Source organism: Thermobia domestica, chromosome 9 (assembly GCF_964235325.1).
Source record: "Thermobia domestica chromosome 9, izTheDome1.hap1.1, whole genome shotgun sequence".
NCBI lineage: Eukaryota > Metazoa > Arthropoda > Insecta > Zygentoma > Lepismatidae > Thermobia > Thermobia domestica.
The window spans coordinates 223,674,060-223,692,330 of NC_137462.1; the positions used below are offsets into that span (position 1 = coordinate 223,674,060).

Genomic DNA, 18,271 nt, shown 5'->3' on the forward strand with positions numbered 1-18,271 from the left:
CCCCAAAGAAACGGAGGGATTCCCGAAACGCGTGCTATAGGCAGTGGACGAAAACCCAGGAACGAGCACAAGACGTGTGGGACTTGCCGAAGGCGTATCCAATGCTTTCGTATGGCACATTCTCCATGAACAGCAGTTGTACCCATACCATCTGCAACGTGTCCAACCTCTGACCCCCACAGACTTTCCGGTGAGAATGCAGTTTTGTCAGTGGGTCCGAAGACAAATTACTGGCAATCATCATTTCACTGATTACGTCCTATTTACCGATGAAGCCCAATTCACCCAGGATGGCATTGTAAATTTTCACAAATCTCATATCTGGGCCACTGAGAATCCACTTGCAATAGTGAAATTAGGACATCAACGTAGGTTTTCCTTAAACGTGTGGGTAGCACTTAGGTGATGAGCTCGTAGTGCCATTCTTTCTTCCTGATGCATTAACTGGGATCTCATATTTGAGATTTCTCCAACACGATTTGCCGCTTCTACTCGAAGATATACCTCTCGATAGGCGTCAGCGACTGTGTTTTATGCATGATGGAGCGCCAGCATATTTTTTTAACCGTGTCAGAGAACATTTACGTGCACGATTCGGACGAAAGTGGATAGGACGTGGAATTCCTATTGCTTGGCCAACGGACTTAAATCCTTTAGATTTCTTTCTCTGGTGCCATGTGAAATCGCAAGTTTATTCTACCCATGTTGCAACATTAGAAGACGTTCGAGAAAGGGTTGAACAATGTTGGGGACATATTCAACAGGATGCCAACATGTTATCACGAGTACGTGGATCTTTGCGAAGACAGGTACGAGCATACATTCGCATGAATGGACGACACTTCCAACATTTACTTTAATGATTAAGTAAGCTAATTTCATATGCAACTCTTCTGTAGTTCCACATCTGGGTATTTACTGTTTACCTTATGATTAATACTGTACACATTACCAACATGACGATTTCTGGTTGTTGATATGAACAAACACGACATGTCCATCATTTTTCGCTTGTTGTAATACACTTACGCGTTCAACATGCGGAATGTTTCATATTCGCCTCCCACATACTCGAATGTTGTAATGCTTTTCCCATTGCAACCCAGTTTGCGGTAACTGCTTAGCACATAATGCTTCATCAGTGCCTTGCATACCGTTTGATTTACCTAAGTGCTGCCACACTTGTACGTATGCATTAGTTGTCGGAATTCTTCCTGGAGCCATTTACAACGTACATCACCACACTTCGATTGCCTTCCTCATTTAGTGCTGGTTATGCAACCACACACGGCACGTAAACATTGCCCGCCATTTTGTATCTTTTCGAACTTTCGACCTGGTACGACTTATGAATTACTGGTGGATAGACTCGCTCTCGATGTTCATCTCGAGCCCCATTTCCTTGGACAATTTTCCGGGAATCCCTCCTTTTCTTTAGGGAATCCTTTGCGCGCGCATTGCAGAGTTATCAACCATGCATTTCTGGATAGCGCAGGTCTGACTTCGATAGTCATTCATTGGACCGCCTTCTGTCCGATTCATACTTTTTGAGATATTCGTCTCTAAATTTCATTTTCCCGCACTTTCGACGCCCCTATCTCCGTTACGAAGCGTTTGCGGACACATGTTTACTAAGACTTTTTTGTTAGTTTTGGCGTGTACTATCTACGGTTTAATTTATGACCATTACTTATTAAACACCCTGTATATATATATATATATATATATATATATATATATATATATATATATATATATATATAAAATAGAAAATCTAAAACGTTTGCAAAGGTGTGAAAATCATACCTAGTATGGTGTGGGACCTCCTTTTGCGTCCAAAACAGCTTGGATCCGACGTGGAATGGACGTATACAGCTCCTGAATCGTGGTGTATGGAATTTTGTACCATTGTTCCTCCAAAACATGCTCCAGTTCCTTAAGGGTTGCTGGTAGAGGGTAATGAGACCGAACACGCCTTTCTATCTCAGACCACAGTGGCTCAATGATGTTCAGATCTCGTGATTGTGGGACCCAGGGGAGGTGTCATGCTCCTCAAACCATGATTTCACCGTTTTTGCAGCGTGACAGAGTGCCAAATCATCTTGGTAGATGCCATCACCATCAGGGAACAATATTTGGGCCATGAGTAGAACCTGGTCCCCCAAAATGGCCTCATACGCCTTAGCATTCATCAATCCATGCAGGGCTATGATGGAACCTGTGGAAAACCACGATGTCACTGCCCATACTGTAACAGAACGACCCCCATGCTTTACAGTTGGGAGCAGACAGTCTGTATCATATGCCTGCGACGGTGTTCTCCATATGTAAACACGATCGGTTGTTGGAAACAAGGTGAAGATCGATTCATCGGACTACATTACGTGTTTCTACTGCTCATGAGTCCACGCCTTGTGGTCCTTGCACCACTGGATACGCCTCTTCGCATTTACTGCCGTGACCAGGGGTTTGGCGATACGGCCCTGCCATGAATTTTCATTTTATAAAGTTCCCATTGCACTGTTTTCAGTGAAACCGATTTCTGTAGGCCGAAATTGAGTTCAGACGAAATTTTCATTGCAGTGGTCTTGTTTTTAGCTGCTACAATCCATTTTAATGCCCTCCGGTCCCTATCTGACAGGTTTGTTTTCGACCACTGTTGTGCTTTGCAGACGTCGTTTGCCCACGGATTGTGTATGCCCTCGTGACATTGGACACAGTGATTTTCGATACTCCCACAATGTTCGCCACTGTTGCCACTGAAGCTCCAACCAGACGGGCACCGATGATCATGCCTCTTTGGAAGTCTGTCAGGTCGCCCATTTCACCGCACCACTTTCAGACTACGACACTCACAGGTGAACGTGTTACAGCTGACGGAAGAGGAATGTCCACATGACACATTGAAAACAAAAAACGATCGGCAACCGCAACACGCGTTGTACAGTGGAGGGCCAAACTTACGTGTCCTGTATGAAGTAGTTTTAGTTTTTTTGTCAATCCCTGTATATATATACATATAAGCGATGTTCAAAATATTTATGAAGTTGAAAAACAATGCTGTGAAGGATCAAAGGAGCAGAATTTTCTTCAGTGGTGTATTTAGGAGGCTATCGGGCTCAAGCTCCCTTGAAATAAATTTGTTAGTTTTTCGCATTCCACGTACAACAATAATCCTTCTTACCATTTCTAAGAATGTCATTGACTTTCCATTTTCTTATGCTCTTTGTTCAGAAATAATACTGTATTTGTCAAATTTCATTCCATGTAAGAACTGTGTCCTTTTGTTCTTTCTTTCGTCCTTTCTACTGTTCTGTTTCTTTTTCTTGACGTTACTTTCTTTCATTTCGCCTATCATACTTTATCGACCGTTGTCAGTTGTAATTCAAGTCGGCCGTCATCAGTAACACCAAAATTAAGAGGGGTTGATAAGCGAAACTGGTGTTCCGCGGATATCAACATGACAGGACTTTAGTTATTATAATAAAAAGGCAAAATTATATCGTTGAGTTATTTTTAAAAGAATAAAGTGTTTGAATTAAAGAAAATCAAAACGAGGGTATAATTAGCCGGGAAATTAGAAAGGCCAAGATTATGCTTCCTTTTTCTTGTATGAATAAAATAAAGTGTTAGATTCACTCCTAAATTTTTGTATCATATCATGTAGGATTTATCGGTCTGCAAGTATTGCCATTATAACTTCAATTTATGCATAAATTAAAATATATTTAATTCTCAAACTCAGGTGGGCAATTGCCCACTTCCTTTCCTGTGTTGGGCATAGCCCCTCGAAACAAAATCCTAAATACGCCATTGATTGTCTTCAACATTGGAAGGTGGGCAGATTTGAGGCTTATTCTAAAGAAGGGAGATGAAACTCATATTACGGTAGATTAATCTGATTTCTGAGGTGAACCTGTTGTAGAGTATATTATATATTAGATGAAGTAGTAGTACATATTAGTATTACAAATCACTGCCGTGAACACATTCTGAAATCTGAATACATGCATATTTATAATTGGTATGTTTCTAATTAGCCATCCACAAAGATCCACGTTAAAATTATTTTATAATAATATAATAAAATAAATAATGACTTCCCCAAAACTATGAAGAAAGAATATCAATTATGTATGACGCAAATATACTCCTTGAGCAAAATGATAATAATCTCAATAACATTACAGGAATCGTTACAAAAATATGACGCATGTCATGTACTCTTTAGTTAACAGATGTAACCTTAAGATTGTGGAGAATAGCTTTCCAGCAATTGAATTCTCTTCTTTGCATACGAAACATCATCTCTCAAAAGAAAAATTGGGACACTTAGAAATACGTAGGAACAAACCATGGTTCGAACTAGCAGAGAAGAGAAAACAGGCAAAATTACGTTGGCTACAAGATCCGAATGAAATGTCTACGAAATTTTGTGTAGTTATCAGGCGAGAAACTTCTAAAACTTTTAGAACAAAGAAACGCGATTTTTTGAAACCTAAATTTAGGAACTTGAAGATAATAGTAAAAATAAAAATATTCGGGACATGTATAAAGGAATCAACGAATTTAAGAAAGGCTATCAACCTCGTGCTTATATTAAAGAAAGCTGATGGAACAGTTCTCACTGATACAGATAGCATTTTAAATAGATGGAAAGATTTCTTTGACGATTTGCTTAACACGCAGCCAAAAACTAATTGCATGGAGAAAGGGAAATACACACCGCAGAACCGTATATTCCAGAACCCAACCGAATAGAAGTAGAAATCGCTATAAAGAAATTCAGGAAACACAAATATCCGGGTGTAAACGAAATTCCGACTGAGTTAATTTTAACTGGAGGCGAAAAATTGTGGAACAAGATACACAAACTTATTTTCCTTATGTACAACAAGGAAGAATTGCCACAAGAGTGGAAAGAATCAATCACTGTTCCAATCCACAAGAAGGCGACAAAACTGACTGTAATAATTATAGATGCATCTCTCTTCTGTCAACATCCTACAAAATCCTTTCAAACATTCTATTATCAAGATTGACCTCATACGAAGATCAAATTATTGGAGATTATCTGTGCGGATTTAGACGAAATCGATCAACTATTGAGCAGATATTTACCATGCGCCAAATACTCGAAAAAACATGGGGATACAGTAGCCCGGAACATGAACTATTTATTGATTTTAGAAAGGCTTACGACTTGGTTAGAAGAGGAACATTGTACAACGTTCTTACAGAATTTGGAATACCGAAAAAAACTAATTAGATCAATTAAGGCATGTTTAAATGAATCCCAAAGTAAAGTCCGGGTAGGAAAATTTTTCGAGCTTTCACAACGAGAATGGCCCGAAAAAGGAGATGTGTTGTCGCCATTATTATTCAACTTTGTCCTGGAATACGCTACAGTGAAAACTGTCTTTAGCGGAATCGAGCGGGACTTGCAGAAATTTCCGTTAAAGTCAGGTTTCCGCTTAGTGGAGGTAGATCTTTCCTTTAAAAAAAAAAAAAAAAAAAAAATGCTTATAAAGGGGCATACTGAGAAAATATATTGCTGTACGTCCATTGTTCGATTCCAGTACTTCTTTCTTCTACGAATAAGTACACAAAAAATTTAAAATGATTACAAAATATGCTATGTAGACGTTTTCTTTATTTTTCTAATAGCCAAGCAGGGTTTTCTGTTTACATTGCTGCTTGGCTGCTTGACTTTCCGCATACACTTTAGCCTGAGAAATTATACTAAGTGAATCAGAATCATTTTTTCGTAAGGCAAATTTTTGCAGTTCCTTTAAACTTCTGAGAGAATCTTTATATGTATTTATTCTACACTCTTCTTGGAACTCGGTATCGTATTCCTCTTCTTCCTCTATCTCGTTTTCTTCTCTCCGACATTCCGTATGATTCTTGATCAAGTTGCGGGAATTAAGGACAATTTGTGGGGGTGAATATGAGTAGTGGTTGGGGAAGGTCAACACTGTCCAGAAATATTTAACAAAAGAACGAACATTTTATCGCAGACAGTGTAATGTATATGTCTCACAGAATGTCTAAACATCTAAACGCTGTAGTCCGGAACTCAAAATTTTCCGTTAAATGTTTATTTTTCTTTCCGTTGTCCGCGTAACACAGTTTCCGCTTAATGAAGGGAGTTTTACACGTTTTGTTCTCCAAAATTCATGGGACCGTGAAATATTTCCGTTTAAGACAGTTTTCCGTTTAATAAAGGGTCCGTTGAAGACAGGTTTTTCTGTATAAGGAAAATCAAAGATAGCAACCAGGGCCTAGAGTTGAACGGTGTTCACCAGGTTATGCGTACGCTGATGATGTAAATTTAATAGGGGATGATAAGGAGAACAATAGAAAGAAATGCAGAGGTCTTATTAAACGCTTGCAGGGACAAGGGTTTAGAAGTAAATGCAGAGAAAACTAAATACATGGAAGTGCGTCGATACCGTAATACGGCAAATTATGAATGTATTGAAATATTAAATAATACTTTTGGTAAAGTGGATACTTTCAAATATCTAGCATCAATATTAACAGACGAAAATCATATTCACGAAGAAATTAAATGTCGACTAAAAACAGGGAATTCGTGTTATTATTCAGTTCAAAATCCCTTGCCGTCGCGAATTCTGTCGAGGAATTTGAAGCTTAAAATATATAAAATGGTAATCATACCTGTTGTTCTGTATGGTTTCGAAACATGGTCACTTAGTCTAAGGGAAGAATATAAACTGAAAGTATTTGAGAACAAGATGCTCAGACGAATATTCGGACCCAACAAGAACGGGAATGGGAAATGACGGAAACTTCGTAACGAGGAACTACATAAATTATACAGCTTACCAAACATTGTTAGGGTCATCAAGCCTAGGAGGCTTAGGTGGGCAAGACATAGCCAGGATGGAAGATAGTAGAAACACTTCCAAAGTGTTAGCGGTAAGACCAATCGGAAAACGACCATTAGTAAGACCTAGGCGCAGATGGGAAGACAATATTAAGATGGATCTCGCAAAAATAGGAATACAAAGTAGAAACTGGATCCAGTTGGCCAATGATAGAAGTCAGTGGAGAGCTTTTGTGAACGTAGCATTTTACTTCCGGGTCCATAGGCTATAGAGTTAGTTAGCTTACGAAGCATGAGTAGGTGCCTAGGCTGATACTACAAATACATTAAATACGAATTTACTGAAAAGACGGGTTCTGCTGACATTGGATAGTCTACATACTCTTCGGTTGCTAGGGAAGAGGAGGAGATAAGATTTCATATCAGGTTAAGTCACGCACAGTCGCAAGCCTTCATTGTCATTAAAAATGGAAAAGTCAAGAGAAACAAATTTCATCTCACTTTCCTTTGTGGCAGTCGGGCACAAATCATCACACTTATCTGCAAAAAGCACTTTTCAAATCGGATTATTGGGAGAGCCTCCAATTCCAGTGTTGTGGGGGACATCTCTCCCCTTTTCCCAGGAATTTGTGCCCGTATCTACAGCTGAGACAAGTTTCCAGCATGAGGAGAGGGGCATATCCTCCTCTGGCATTTATTGCAATTTGTGCCGAAGTAGCGGAAGTGAAATTAATACATATTGATGAGACTACTAAACGCACTGCAGCACGAAGTTCAGTTTGAAATACTACAGAATACGCTTCTTTTTTAAAAATGGAAAAGCCAAGAGAAATCAATTTCATCTTACATTTTTTTGTGGCAGTCGGACACAAATCATAACACTTATCCCAAAAAGCACTTTTTAAGTCAGATTATTGGGGGGACAGTCCCCCCAGGTCCAAGATTGGGGAGACATGTCCCCCTCGTCCTCCCCGGGATTTGCGACAGTGTGTATTTGCGATAGCCATGGCCCAGCAAAGAAATAGCTTACAATAAAATAAAATCTAAACATAATTTAGGATGCTTGGAAAAAAAGAATAATATGAAATTCAGTGTTGTTATTTATAAATACGTTTAAAGCAAAATACTTTCTATGTTTATTTTAATATGTAATATTTTTAAATGAAGAATCTTTAAAATTGCAAAACAAAATCGCTGAAGGCTTCTGTTTTAAAAACACGAAATGTGTTAAAATAGTAAGATCTAGTATTTGATATCTTAGTGATACTCTTTTATGATGTGCACTTATTTTATATCAAACCCTTATTTAGTGAAAATCTCCATTTAAGACAAAAAAAAAGTCTCCACGTAATTCATTAAACACGGAATAAAATAAAAATTAATACTTTTTTTAAATAGTATTGTATGGTCAATATGTTGTATGGTATGGTATGATATGGTCAATTACGAAGAAAAAAATCTTCAATCTTAGATCACGTTTCCTCAAGAATGAAGATCATCGTAGAAACATTAGTTAATTCACTAGGTAGAGTATATATCCTTCAGAAAATTACACACACACACAGACACAAAAAGAATTATATTGTTCTTTCATTTCTGAATCAGTGTGTAAGGAACACGATAAAAATGATATGTATCAAAGGCTGGAATATGCAAGTCATTATACTGTAATTGCTGTAAAAACAGTAATGTTATATTGTTGTATACAAAAAAGTTGGATGTGTTTTTTCCTATCATATCGCAAGTAGATGACACCAGCTTTTGCATTTATATATATATATATATATAAATCAATTAGTGAATTGGCAAATAGTTTAATGTCAACACAGAACTGCTTCGTTACTACTTTTTTGATACTTTTACTTCTAACGGTTGTGCCGTATAGGCTAAAGGAGACGGATGGCTAATGAAACGAAATAATTTATTTATTTATTATGAGAAATTGCGACCACAGCCAAAGCCATAATGGTCATATATACAATTATATACAATGGAATATTACAGGAAAAAATACAACAAAACAAAAAAAATTAAAATACATGAAATCATGACAATCAAGAAAAGCAAAGGAAAAAACATTAACACAAGTTTAATTCAAACTAAATTACAAAATAAAATTACAAACATATCCTCATTTCAATAAAGATTCAATCAAGTAAGATGTATTACTAAAAATTTACATAAGTAGATTATGAAATAAACAAATTTAAAAAAAAAATTAAAACACATGAACAAATATACACCATATGGGTAAAAAAAAGAAAATTCAATAGACAATATACAAAAAAGGGTTAAATTAGGTATTTTAATTAAATATAACAATCCAAAAACTGTTTTCTAAGCGCCAAAAAATTCGAATCAAAAAAATCAATTTTGAGTCACTTTTTGTTTATGTTGTCAACACAAATAAATAATGGCGAACCAACTAAATTACTATTACACAATATAGGACGGTAAAGCCTAGATTTATACAAGGGAACTTTAATAAACAAATATTCAATTAAGTTCAGTTTCGCATGTATTATATTATGAATAAATTTAATTTGCCTTAAATTACGACGAACTTCGAGAGCAAGTAAATCCAATCTAGCAAGAATCACCCTATTGGGCAGATCATATAGTTTAAATTCATATTTTAACCAGGCCAGGAAGGAAATCTGGACTGACTCCAAAACTTGAGTAATACTAATGAGGTTACGGTTCCAAATCAAGCTAGCAAATTCCAAGTGGGAACGTACATATGCACAATATATAATTTTGCAAGTTGTAATATCCTTAAAATCTCTAGCAGCCCATTTGATGAGTCCCAGATTCCTTCTAGCCTTGGAAACCATGGTTGAAACATGATGGTCAAAAAGTAATTTAGAATCAATCATAACACCTAAATCTTTGTTAATTGAAACAGGTTGTATTCTATACTGATTTATTGAATAAGAAAAATACGATATATTCGTTTTCCTGGAGAACGCTATACTTTTTGTTTTATTCATGTTTAATGGAAGTAAATTTTGTACAGACCATTGGTAAACTGAGGTAATATCAGCTTGTAATTTAAGGTGATCCTGATTACAAGTTATTTCAGAAAATATCTTGATCATCAGCGTACAGTAAAAAAAGGACATTTCAAATAATTACCAATATCATTCACATATATTAAAAATAATAATGGACCCAAATTTGATCCTTGAGGAACACCCGAAGAAATCTTGAAAACAGATGACTTAGAACCCATATATCTAACTACGAATTTACGATCAAACAAGTAAGAAGCGAACCAGTGAATCAAGGATTTGGAAATTTCAAAGAAATGAAGTTTAAGAAGCTTATGATGGGATATTTTATCGAAGGCTTTAGCAAAATCAAAATAAATAGTATCAACTTGACCACGTTTATATACAACAGGAGAAACCAAGGTCAGAAATTTATTCAAATTTAGTTCAGTTGATTTACCCTTTAAAAAGCCATACTGTTCAGGTATAATAGAATGTTCAACAGAACTATAAAGATAATTGTAAATAAGCTGATCAAAGATTTTTGGTATTACATCAAGAATAGAAATAGGTCTATAATCAATTACAGACCTACCATCAGTTTTTGGAATTGGAGTAACAACAACAGTTTTCCATACTCTAGGATAGAAACAAGATGCTAAACTCCAATTAAACAATGATGTCAAAATTGGTGCAATTATATCGGATAAACCTTTTATTATAAAAATCGGAATTAGATCAAGACCTACAGAAGCTTTAGCATTTAAAGATTTAATAACATCTATTACCTGTTTAGTAGAAAAAAATATTTGATCACTACAAAATTGACTGGCCATAAAAGTAACATTATTATCATTCACATTAATATCATCTTTATGATAAACAGCTGCAAAATGTTTAGCCATGGCTTCAGATATCAATTGAGGGTCGGAAAGAAATTCGTCATCGACTAATATTGCCTTATGTCCATCTTTACCATTTATTTTATTACTTGTATACTTCCAAAATCTTTTGGGGTTATTTTTTAAACTATTCTCAATCTTATTATAATATTTAGTTTTATCAATAATAAGTTGCTTCTTAAAATCAGAACGAAGTTTAGAGAAAATATTATAATCTTGAAGAGATTGGGTTCTTTTATACTTTTTATGAGCATTATTCTTTTTTTTTAAGCAAATAAATTAAATTACGAGAATACCATCTCGGATACTTAGAAATTGATTTGGTTACTAGAGGAACATTGTTTCTGATTGCATTCAATATAACATCATTAATATTTTGAGGAACAAGATCAATATCTGTATTCAACAAAATATTGGCCCAGGGGAACCCTTCAATTTCTTTATATAAAGAAAGATAATCACCCTTTTGATATAACAAAAAGCTATCTCTAGGTATCTCACGTATAAGAGATAATAATTTAACAGTAATCTCAATCGGATCATGATACTGATCGGGCGGAACCAGAGATACTACTGAATTATTAGATTGAACATAAGTGTTGTACAAAATTAAATCAAGACCAGATGTTCCTGAAACAACGTTCAAATTCATATCATCTAAAAAATTAAATAGGATTTTCGCCTTGGTTTTAGAATAATAGTTTATATCGTTTGATAGATTTCTATTCGTCCAGTTCACTTTAGATATATTAAAGTCACCAATAATCACTACTTCATAGTTAAAAAGTTAACTTTGGAAACAATATAATTAAGATAATTCGAAAAACTTATGACAGGATAAGTTGGATGAAAATAACAGCATGCAACTAATAATTTTTTCCCATTGGACGTGTCAATCTCAATCCAAACACACTCAATTTCAGATTCCAAATCAAATCTCCTTTGACAATTTATATTTGTTTTAACAGCTAGCAAAACACCACCACCTCTACTACACTGATCGATAGTATAATTCCTATCAGAGCGAAAACATTTGTAAGTTTCAGGGAAATAATCATCAGTATGTTGTTTATAATTAAACCATGACTCAGTTACAGCAATAATATCAAAAGAACAATCAGTAACAGAAGAAAAAAATATATTACTTTTAGTTCTAAGCCCTCGAACATTTTGATACAAAATATGGACTTCCATATTGAACTAGTTATTGTTATTAACATTATTAATTGGATTTTCAGAATTAGTTGTTAAAAGCTTGCCATAAAATGGACCAATTAATATGCCACTGGGCCAAATCATGGGATCATAATAATAATAATAATAATAATAATAATAATAATAATAATAATAATAATAATAATAATAATAATAATAATATTTTTGTAGTCTCCCACTCCAAATCGAACTCAGAACCACGTCATCAAAGGAACACACTTTGACTACTAGGTCTGCTGGGAGAGCTACAATTACCTCCTTGCTATGTAGCTCCCTGTTGGCATATGACCGATTCCTGCTGTTAACTCATGTGGCTGGAATTCCATGTCAGGCTGGAAAACGATTTTTCAGACATCATCGAAACGTTTAGAGGTTTCTTGGATGAAACATTAGCAAAAAGAGAACGAGAATGTCATAAGGTTGCTCGGATGAAGCCTTTAAGATGTTCATAAAAAGCTCGTAAAAACAAGTTGAAATCGGTGAATAATCAACCTGGTGTTCTTTTTTTTTAATACTTAAAACAATGAAACAGGTTTAATTTCGTATACTGGTGCTACTACATACTCAACATACACACACTCATATATAATATATATATATATATCATAGTATGCAGGATGTTAATGAACTGTACCGACAAATTGAAAAAGGCGATTGTTCAAATCAAAATAAGAAAAATGTTCATGTAAACCTGTGACGTGTGCAAGAGATTTCTTACACAGCATAATTCCCAGACGTGTTCCCAACTAAATTCTCAGAGATCTCTGATTTCAAAGTAGACAAACGGTAACCCTTGATAAGAATGAACACGGAATGCTTCGGTGATGAGTGGCAACTTTTTTTGTCTGCCAGCACGACTGTCTCTCGTATTCAGAATAGTACGTGCTGCAACGTTTTGCTTCGCACATATACTCGAAAAAAACATGAAATATGCATCGCAGCACGCGTTATTCTGAACGTCAAACTGTGTAGCTGGCGGTCGTTAACGCTTTGAACTTTCCCTCGAAGCATTCCGTGTCTTCCTACCAAGTCTCACCCTTGCCTACTTTGAACCCATCATGAAACCAAAGCATCTCTAAAAATTCTATTGATAGCATGTCTATTAATTATGCCCCGTAGAGAGTCCCTTCCACACCCATTGCACATTATTGAAATACGCAATTTTCGATGGCGTATGTGTGACTTCCTTTACGCTGATATGGATCGCCACTTCACGGTTTCTCTAATTCGAAATAATGCGTGATGAAATTTAACTTTTTCATGATTTCCTTGTTCCGGAGGTGTACACTTTTCCCCACAGGTCCATACGCCTTCCCCCCTTTTTTTCTTCTTATTTCGACATGAGGTTGGTGTGGGAGACCCGGGTTCGTTTCCCGGCGGGAGCTCATGTGGTTCGGATTCCACGTTAATCAGTAGGTCCACGTCTCATATAGCCTCGCTGCTGAAAGGGACGAAAAACTAAAATTAACTCAACTCGACATGAGGAATCACCTCTTTCAGTTTGTTGATCCAAATCTTTAAATGCAATACTAAAGAAGGTAGTTAAAATTATTAAGGCGTGTTTAAATGAATCCCAAGGAAAATCCGAATAGGAAGATACTTGTCCACCAGCTCATTTCAGCATCCACTGTATTAAACATGGTATATTCTGGAAATATGACTAAAGGAAACTCATCAGATCATATTAGCGTTCCTAATGATACGTCTTTTACTTTACTTCTTCTTAGGCTTCATTATTTTAACGTTAAGGACTTGTTGGCACTGGTCAGCGCTTTACAAATATGAACTCAAACACACATATTAAGATTATGCGACTCGCGCTTGATTGTGATTATCTTCAATCTGACTGAATTGCATATTTATCTCTTTTGCATTCGCTGTACAATTTTTCGTAACAATCCTCTTCAATTCTTGAAATTACTCTCATTCAGGCTTCTCTCCGCCCAGTTTTCGCCGATATTTTTTGTCTTTGCCGATATTGTTTCGCCACTAGTTTCTACAAGTCATAAGCTTGGAGACTGTTCTTCGGGAAACGATAAAACACTGGCAACATTAGATAAACTTTAGCCACAAAATCTCAAACATAGAATTTTGCTTCTTTGAAACTTAGAGAGCTGTGTCACTTTACATCACCTTCCTCTGCCCTCTTTAGCATATGCCTCCCTTCTACATATATATAACTTCTGTTATTTAATTTGATGGCCAAGAACTTTTCTCCACCATATAGTGGAGGAAACAGTTAATAGTTCCTTAACCTCAAGAACCCCAGAAAAAGAGCAACGTATTGTTCGACGTATCGGTAAGATAAGTTACTACTGCTGCTTTCAGCATTTCTGTAAGTTCTGTGTTCAAATTTTCTTACCTACTTATTTATGAGTTTATATTTAGTGCGTGCCTGTCTTAATAAATACTACCAGTATTTATACTGTTCTTGTTTTTTATTATTATTATTATTATTATTATTATTATTATTATTATTATTATTATTATTATTACTGTTACTATTATTGCTGCTGCTGTTGCTACTTACTACGCGAACACTTCAAGCATAGTAGCCTACAGTCTGAGTCACTAATACTTACACATTGTTTCACTTCATGGCGATGCTTACTGATAGTTTTGGGAATTGTATTTGTAATATTATATCTTCCCATGTTCATCAGTTTTTATTTTTTTAATTTTATTTTTATTATTATTATTAAATATGTTAAGTTATTCTATCCATTTGTACGTCTGTGTGATAATCACAAACATTATATTTTAATTCATTATTGAGTATGATTAGTAATCATTTTGTTTTTGTAGATGTAACTTTGTTCTATATATACAGATGGTGATCAGAAAAATGGAAACACCTGAACAAAATTGCAACTTACCAGATTAATATGGTGTCGGGCCACGGCCACCTTTCGCTTTCAGAACAGCCTTGATGCGACGTGGGATGGAGGCATAGAGGTCGTGAATGGTATCTAGTGGAATTTTCCTCGTTCAGGGCATCGGCCAGTTCTGTGAGAGAGAATGGAGGTGGAAATCGTCGCCGGAGTCGTGTTTCCAAGACGGACCACAGATGTTCAATTATGTTGAGATCTGGGGATTGGGCGGGCCAGGGGAGGTGTTGAACTTCATCCCGATGTTCCTCAAACCACGCTGCAACAACACCAGCTGTGTGAATGGGTGCATTATCATCCTAGAAGATGGCGTCATTGTCCGGGAACAACATCCGGACCATAGGATGCAAGTAGTCTCCTAAAATTGCGACATAATAGTTGGCAGTGATTCGTCCGCTAAGTGTGACCAAAGGACCCAATGAAAACCTTGATATGGCGGCCCACAGCATCATCGAGCCGCCGCCATGTTTCACAGTTGGGTGGAGACACTGCAGATCATAAGCTTCTTTGGGCGTTCTCCACACATAAACACGGCTCGTAGTTGGGAATAGGGTAAAGGATGACTCATCCGACCATATCACACGTTTCCAGTCCTCAGCGGTCCAAGTTGCATGGTCGCGGCGTGCGAAAGCGTTATGGTCCCTGATGAGCGGTTTGGCCCGTGCAACACGACCCCGTAAGTTCATATCATGTAATTCGCGGCGGACTGTGATTGTCGAAACAGGGTGGGGGAGGTGCTGATTGAGTTCCTTCGTCACTTGCCCCGCAGTGGCAGGACGGTTCTGCGTGACAATGCGCTTTAATACCCGGCGTGACCTGTCACTCGTGATTTTCTTCCGCCCATTGTTCCGCTTCCCCGATGTGGTTTTCCCGTGACTTGTGTAGGCCGTCATCACCTTCGATACTGTCCCACGCGACACAACTAACACAGTAGCCACTGCCGTCACACTCACTCGACATAACCGCACACCAACAATTTGCCCTCTTTGAAAATCTGAGAGGTCTCCCGTTTTACACTACCTCCGTCTGCTGCAGCCACTGGACACTACTGTTCCACTGCGCCTGACGTAGTATGGAGACCGACGTAACACACCACCACCAGCGGTCCGGCGCTGCGGGCGCCACGACACCACTGCCAACCCATACATCTGACGTGTTGCCAACTACAGGTGTTTCCATTTTTCTGATCCCCACCTGTACATGTATAATTTATCTTTGTATTTATTTTTATATTTACAGCCTAGAAAAAGAGTTGCTAGAACATAAGGAGGACGAGGTGAGGACAAAAGAAATCGAAGAACAAATTAAATGTCAGCATGAAGTATGGGAAGCTGATAAGAAGGTCAGTTTAAAGAAGTAGAATCAATATTAAGTGTTATTTTCCTAATAATTTTAAATAATTAATTTTCAGTACATGTATTTCGTGTGATCCACTACAAACACATAACTTTATGGGAACTAAGGGATTCTGTACATGCTAATAATTTTAATCATATGTAGAAGATACAAAATGCCATACATAGATATGATCACGATGTAACAAAATCAAAGGAAATAGAATTTACTAACAGATGTATATTCTACTTTACCTTCTTGGAAAATTGAAATAAACTCAAAACACGAGTAAATACTAAACTTGACCTAATGTTGTTTGAATTATGAAGTGCGAGAAATTATTTACAAGTAGAATCGGCCACCATATTGTTTTCATTTTTCGTTAAGAACGTGATATACTCCTGTCCAGAAAGATTATCACAATTTCTATCAACAGCGTCATACGTAAGTAAAAATATAATCTCTTTCTTTAGAAACAAAATATCATACGTATTATTTAAAGAGCCAAATGTATCCCAAAAACAAAGAACATTATATACCAAAAAAAGAACAAATTAATAAAACAAATCTGAAATTATTTAACGCAGGATTCTTGGTTCCTTTTACTTAAAGGTAGCAAACTAACAACAAACTTTACAAACAGTTAGGCATTTCTTCTTGACTCAGAATGTTGTGTGTTGTAGTAAAGATTATATATTCTGCTTTCGTTAAGCTCGTTATATTTTCTACAATTCTAATAGGCATACATTCAAAATATTTTTCATGTAAACAAAATACAGAAGGGCAGAGAAAGAGAGAAACGAATCACGCAAATACTTCATTTTCTGTTGCCACTTTTTGCATAGACATTAATCGAATGCACACTCGTCATTGCTATATAGTTATGATTCAGTATATACTTTCGTCGGAATCGTCAATATAATTTAAAAGTAGAACACTGCTTCAATTATTTGCATTCTACACTAATATGGGATTCGATACATTTATCACATTCTTAAAGTAGGAGCGTATCGCAGGATCTAGAGCAGGTCATAGGTAAGAATGACGTATAAAAGAACTGATTGACTGTCTGAATTATGACTAATTATTACCGCTAACGATTCTTTACATGCACTTGCATAATGAATATTTCATATGGTACTAGTGAAGTAAAATACTAATAACTTGACACACAGGCATATCTCGAACCTCACGTATGTTGTCAATATGAAACACTTAATAATACAACAGCTTACATTTAATTAACCAATACTAACCAAAAACTGTGCACAAGATACTTAGCGGTGTCGTTAAGGTTAGTTTAAAGTGACAAGTTTTGCCGATAGATCGCATCACAACCTTCGTATTTCTCCCATGTATTTTTTTACCTTTCACGAAAAGTCACAATTTCTCCTGCAAATTTCAACCTACAGACTCCAAATTTTTAGAAAAGTGGCAATCCAAATAAAATCAACCAAATTGCAGGTCAAAGGTTGCTGACAAAATTTATTTGTTTTTTAATTTTTTTTAAACCTAAGATTGGACCATATTTAGGGAGTTGAAAACGGCTATTCATTTATTTTTTAGCCGCGCAGGTTTGTTTGTGGCGGCCATTTTGTATAGGCGCCTCAGCGTATTTTGCACTTTTCAGAGGATTCCGTTAAACGCTGTGACTTTTTAGGTTTTAAAGATAATGAATTCATACCAAAATCATATGAAAGATACTGAAATGGACAATATTCTATGGTTTGTGCACATTGAGACGTGCTTAAGAACGTCGAGAAAAGAAGCTCTGAACATTGATGATGGCCATTTTGAACATTGAAGCCTAGAGATGGCCATTTTGAAATGTACATTTTGAAACGAAATAAATGAGACTCGCCTTCAATTCTTTGTCTACATAGTCTACAACGTCCTAAACGAGTTTGAATCTGAGAGCTATATACTTGATTTTTTGGAAATTTTTAAACGTTGCAGATTTTCGAAAATCGTGTATTTTCACCACCAAATATCTCAGAGAGGACAGAAGTGAAAAATCGAGACGTGAGTAGTTTCTGAGTTATAAGCTGTTGCATTGATGTGAAATTTACGATTTTAAAACCTGAACAG

General features: G+C 36.2%; 1 protein-coding gene across 5 annotated transcripts in view; it reads left to right on the forward strand.

Moving 5' to 3' along the window:
- LOC145660611 (pleckstrin homology-like domain family B member 1) overlaps positions 1-18,271 on the forward strand; it is an 865,216-nt gene that overhangs the window by 540,367 nt on the left and 306,578 nt on the right. For all 5 annotated transcript variants that reach the window (XM_081725879.1, XM_081725875.1, XM_081725878.1 and 2 more), the window contains exon 10: positions 16,088-16,190. In XM_081725879.1, coding sequence (XP_081582005.1) covers positions 16,088-16,190 — 103 coding nt within the window. The remainder of the gene's footprint in view (positions 1-16,087; positions 16,191-18,271) is intronic.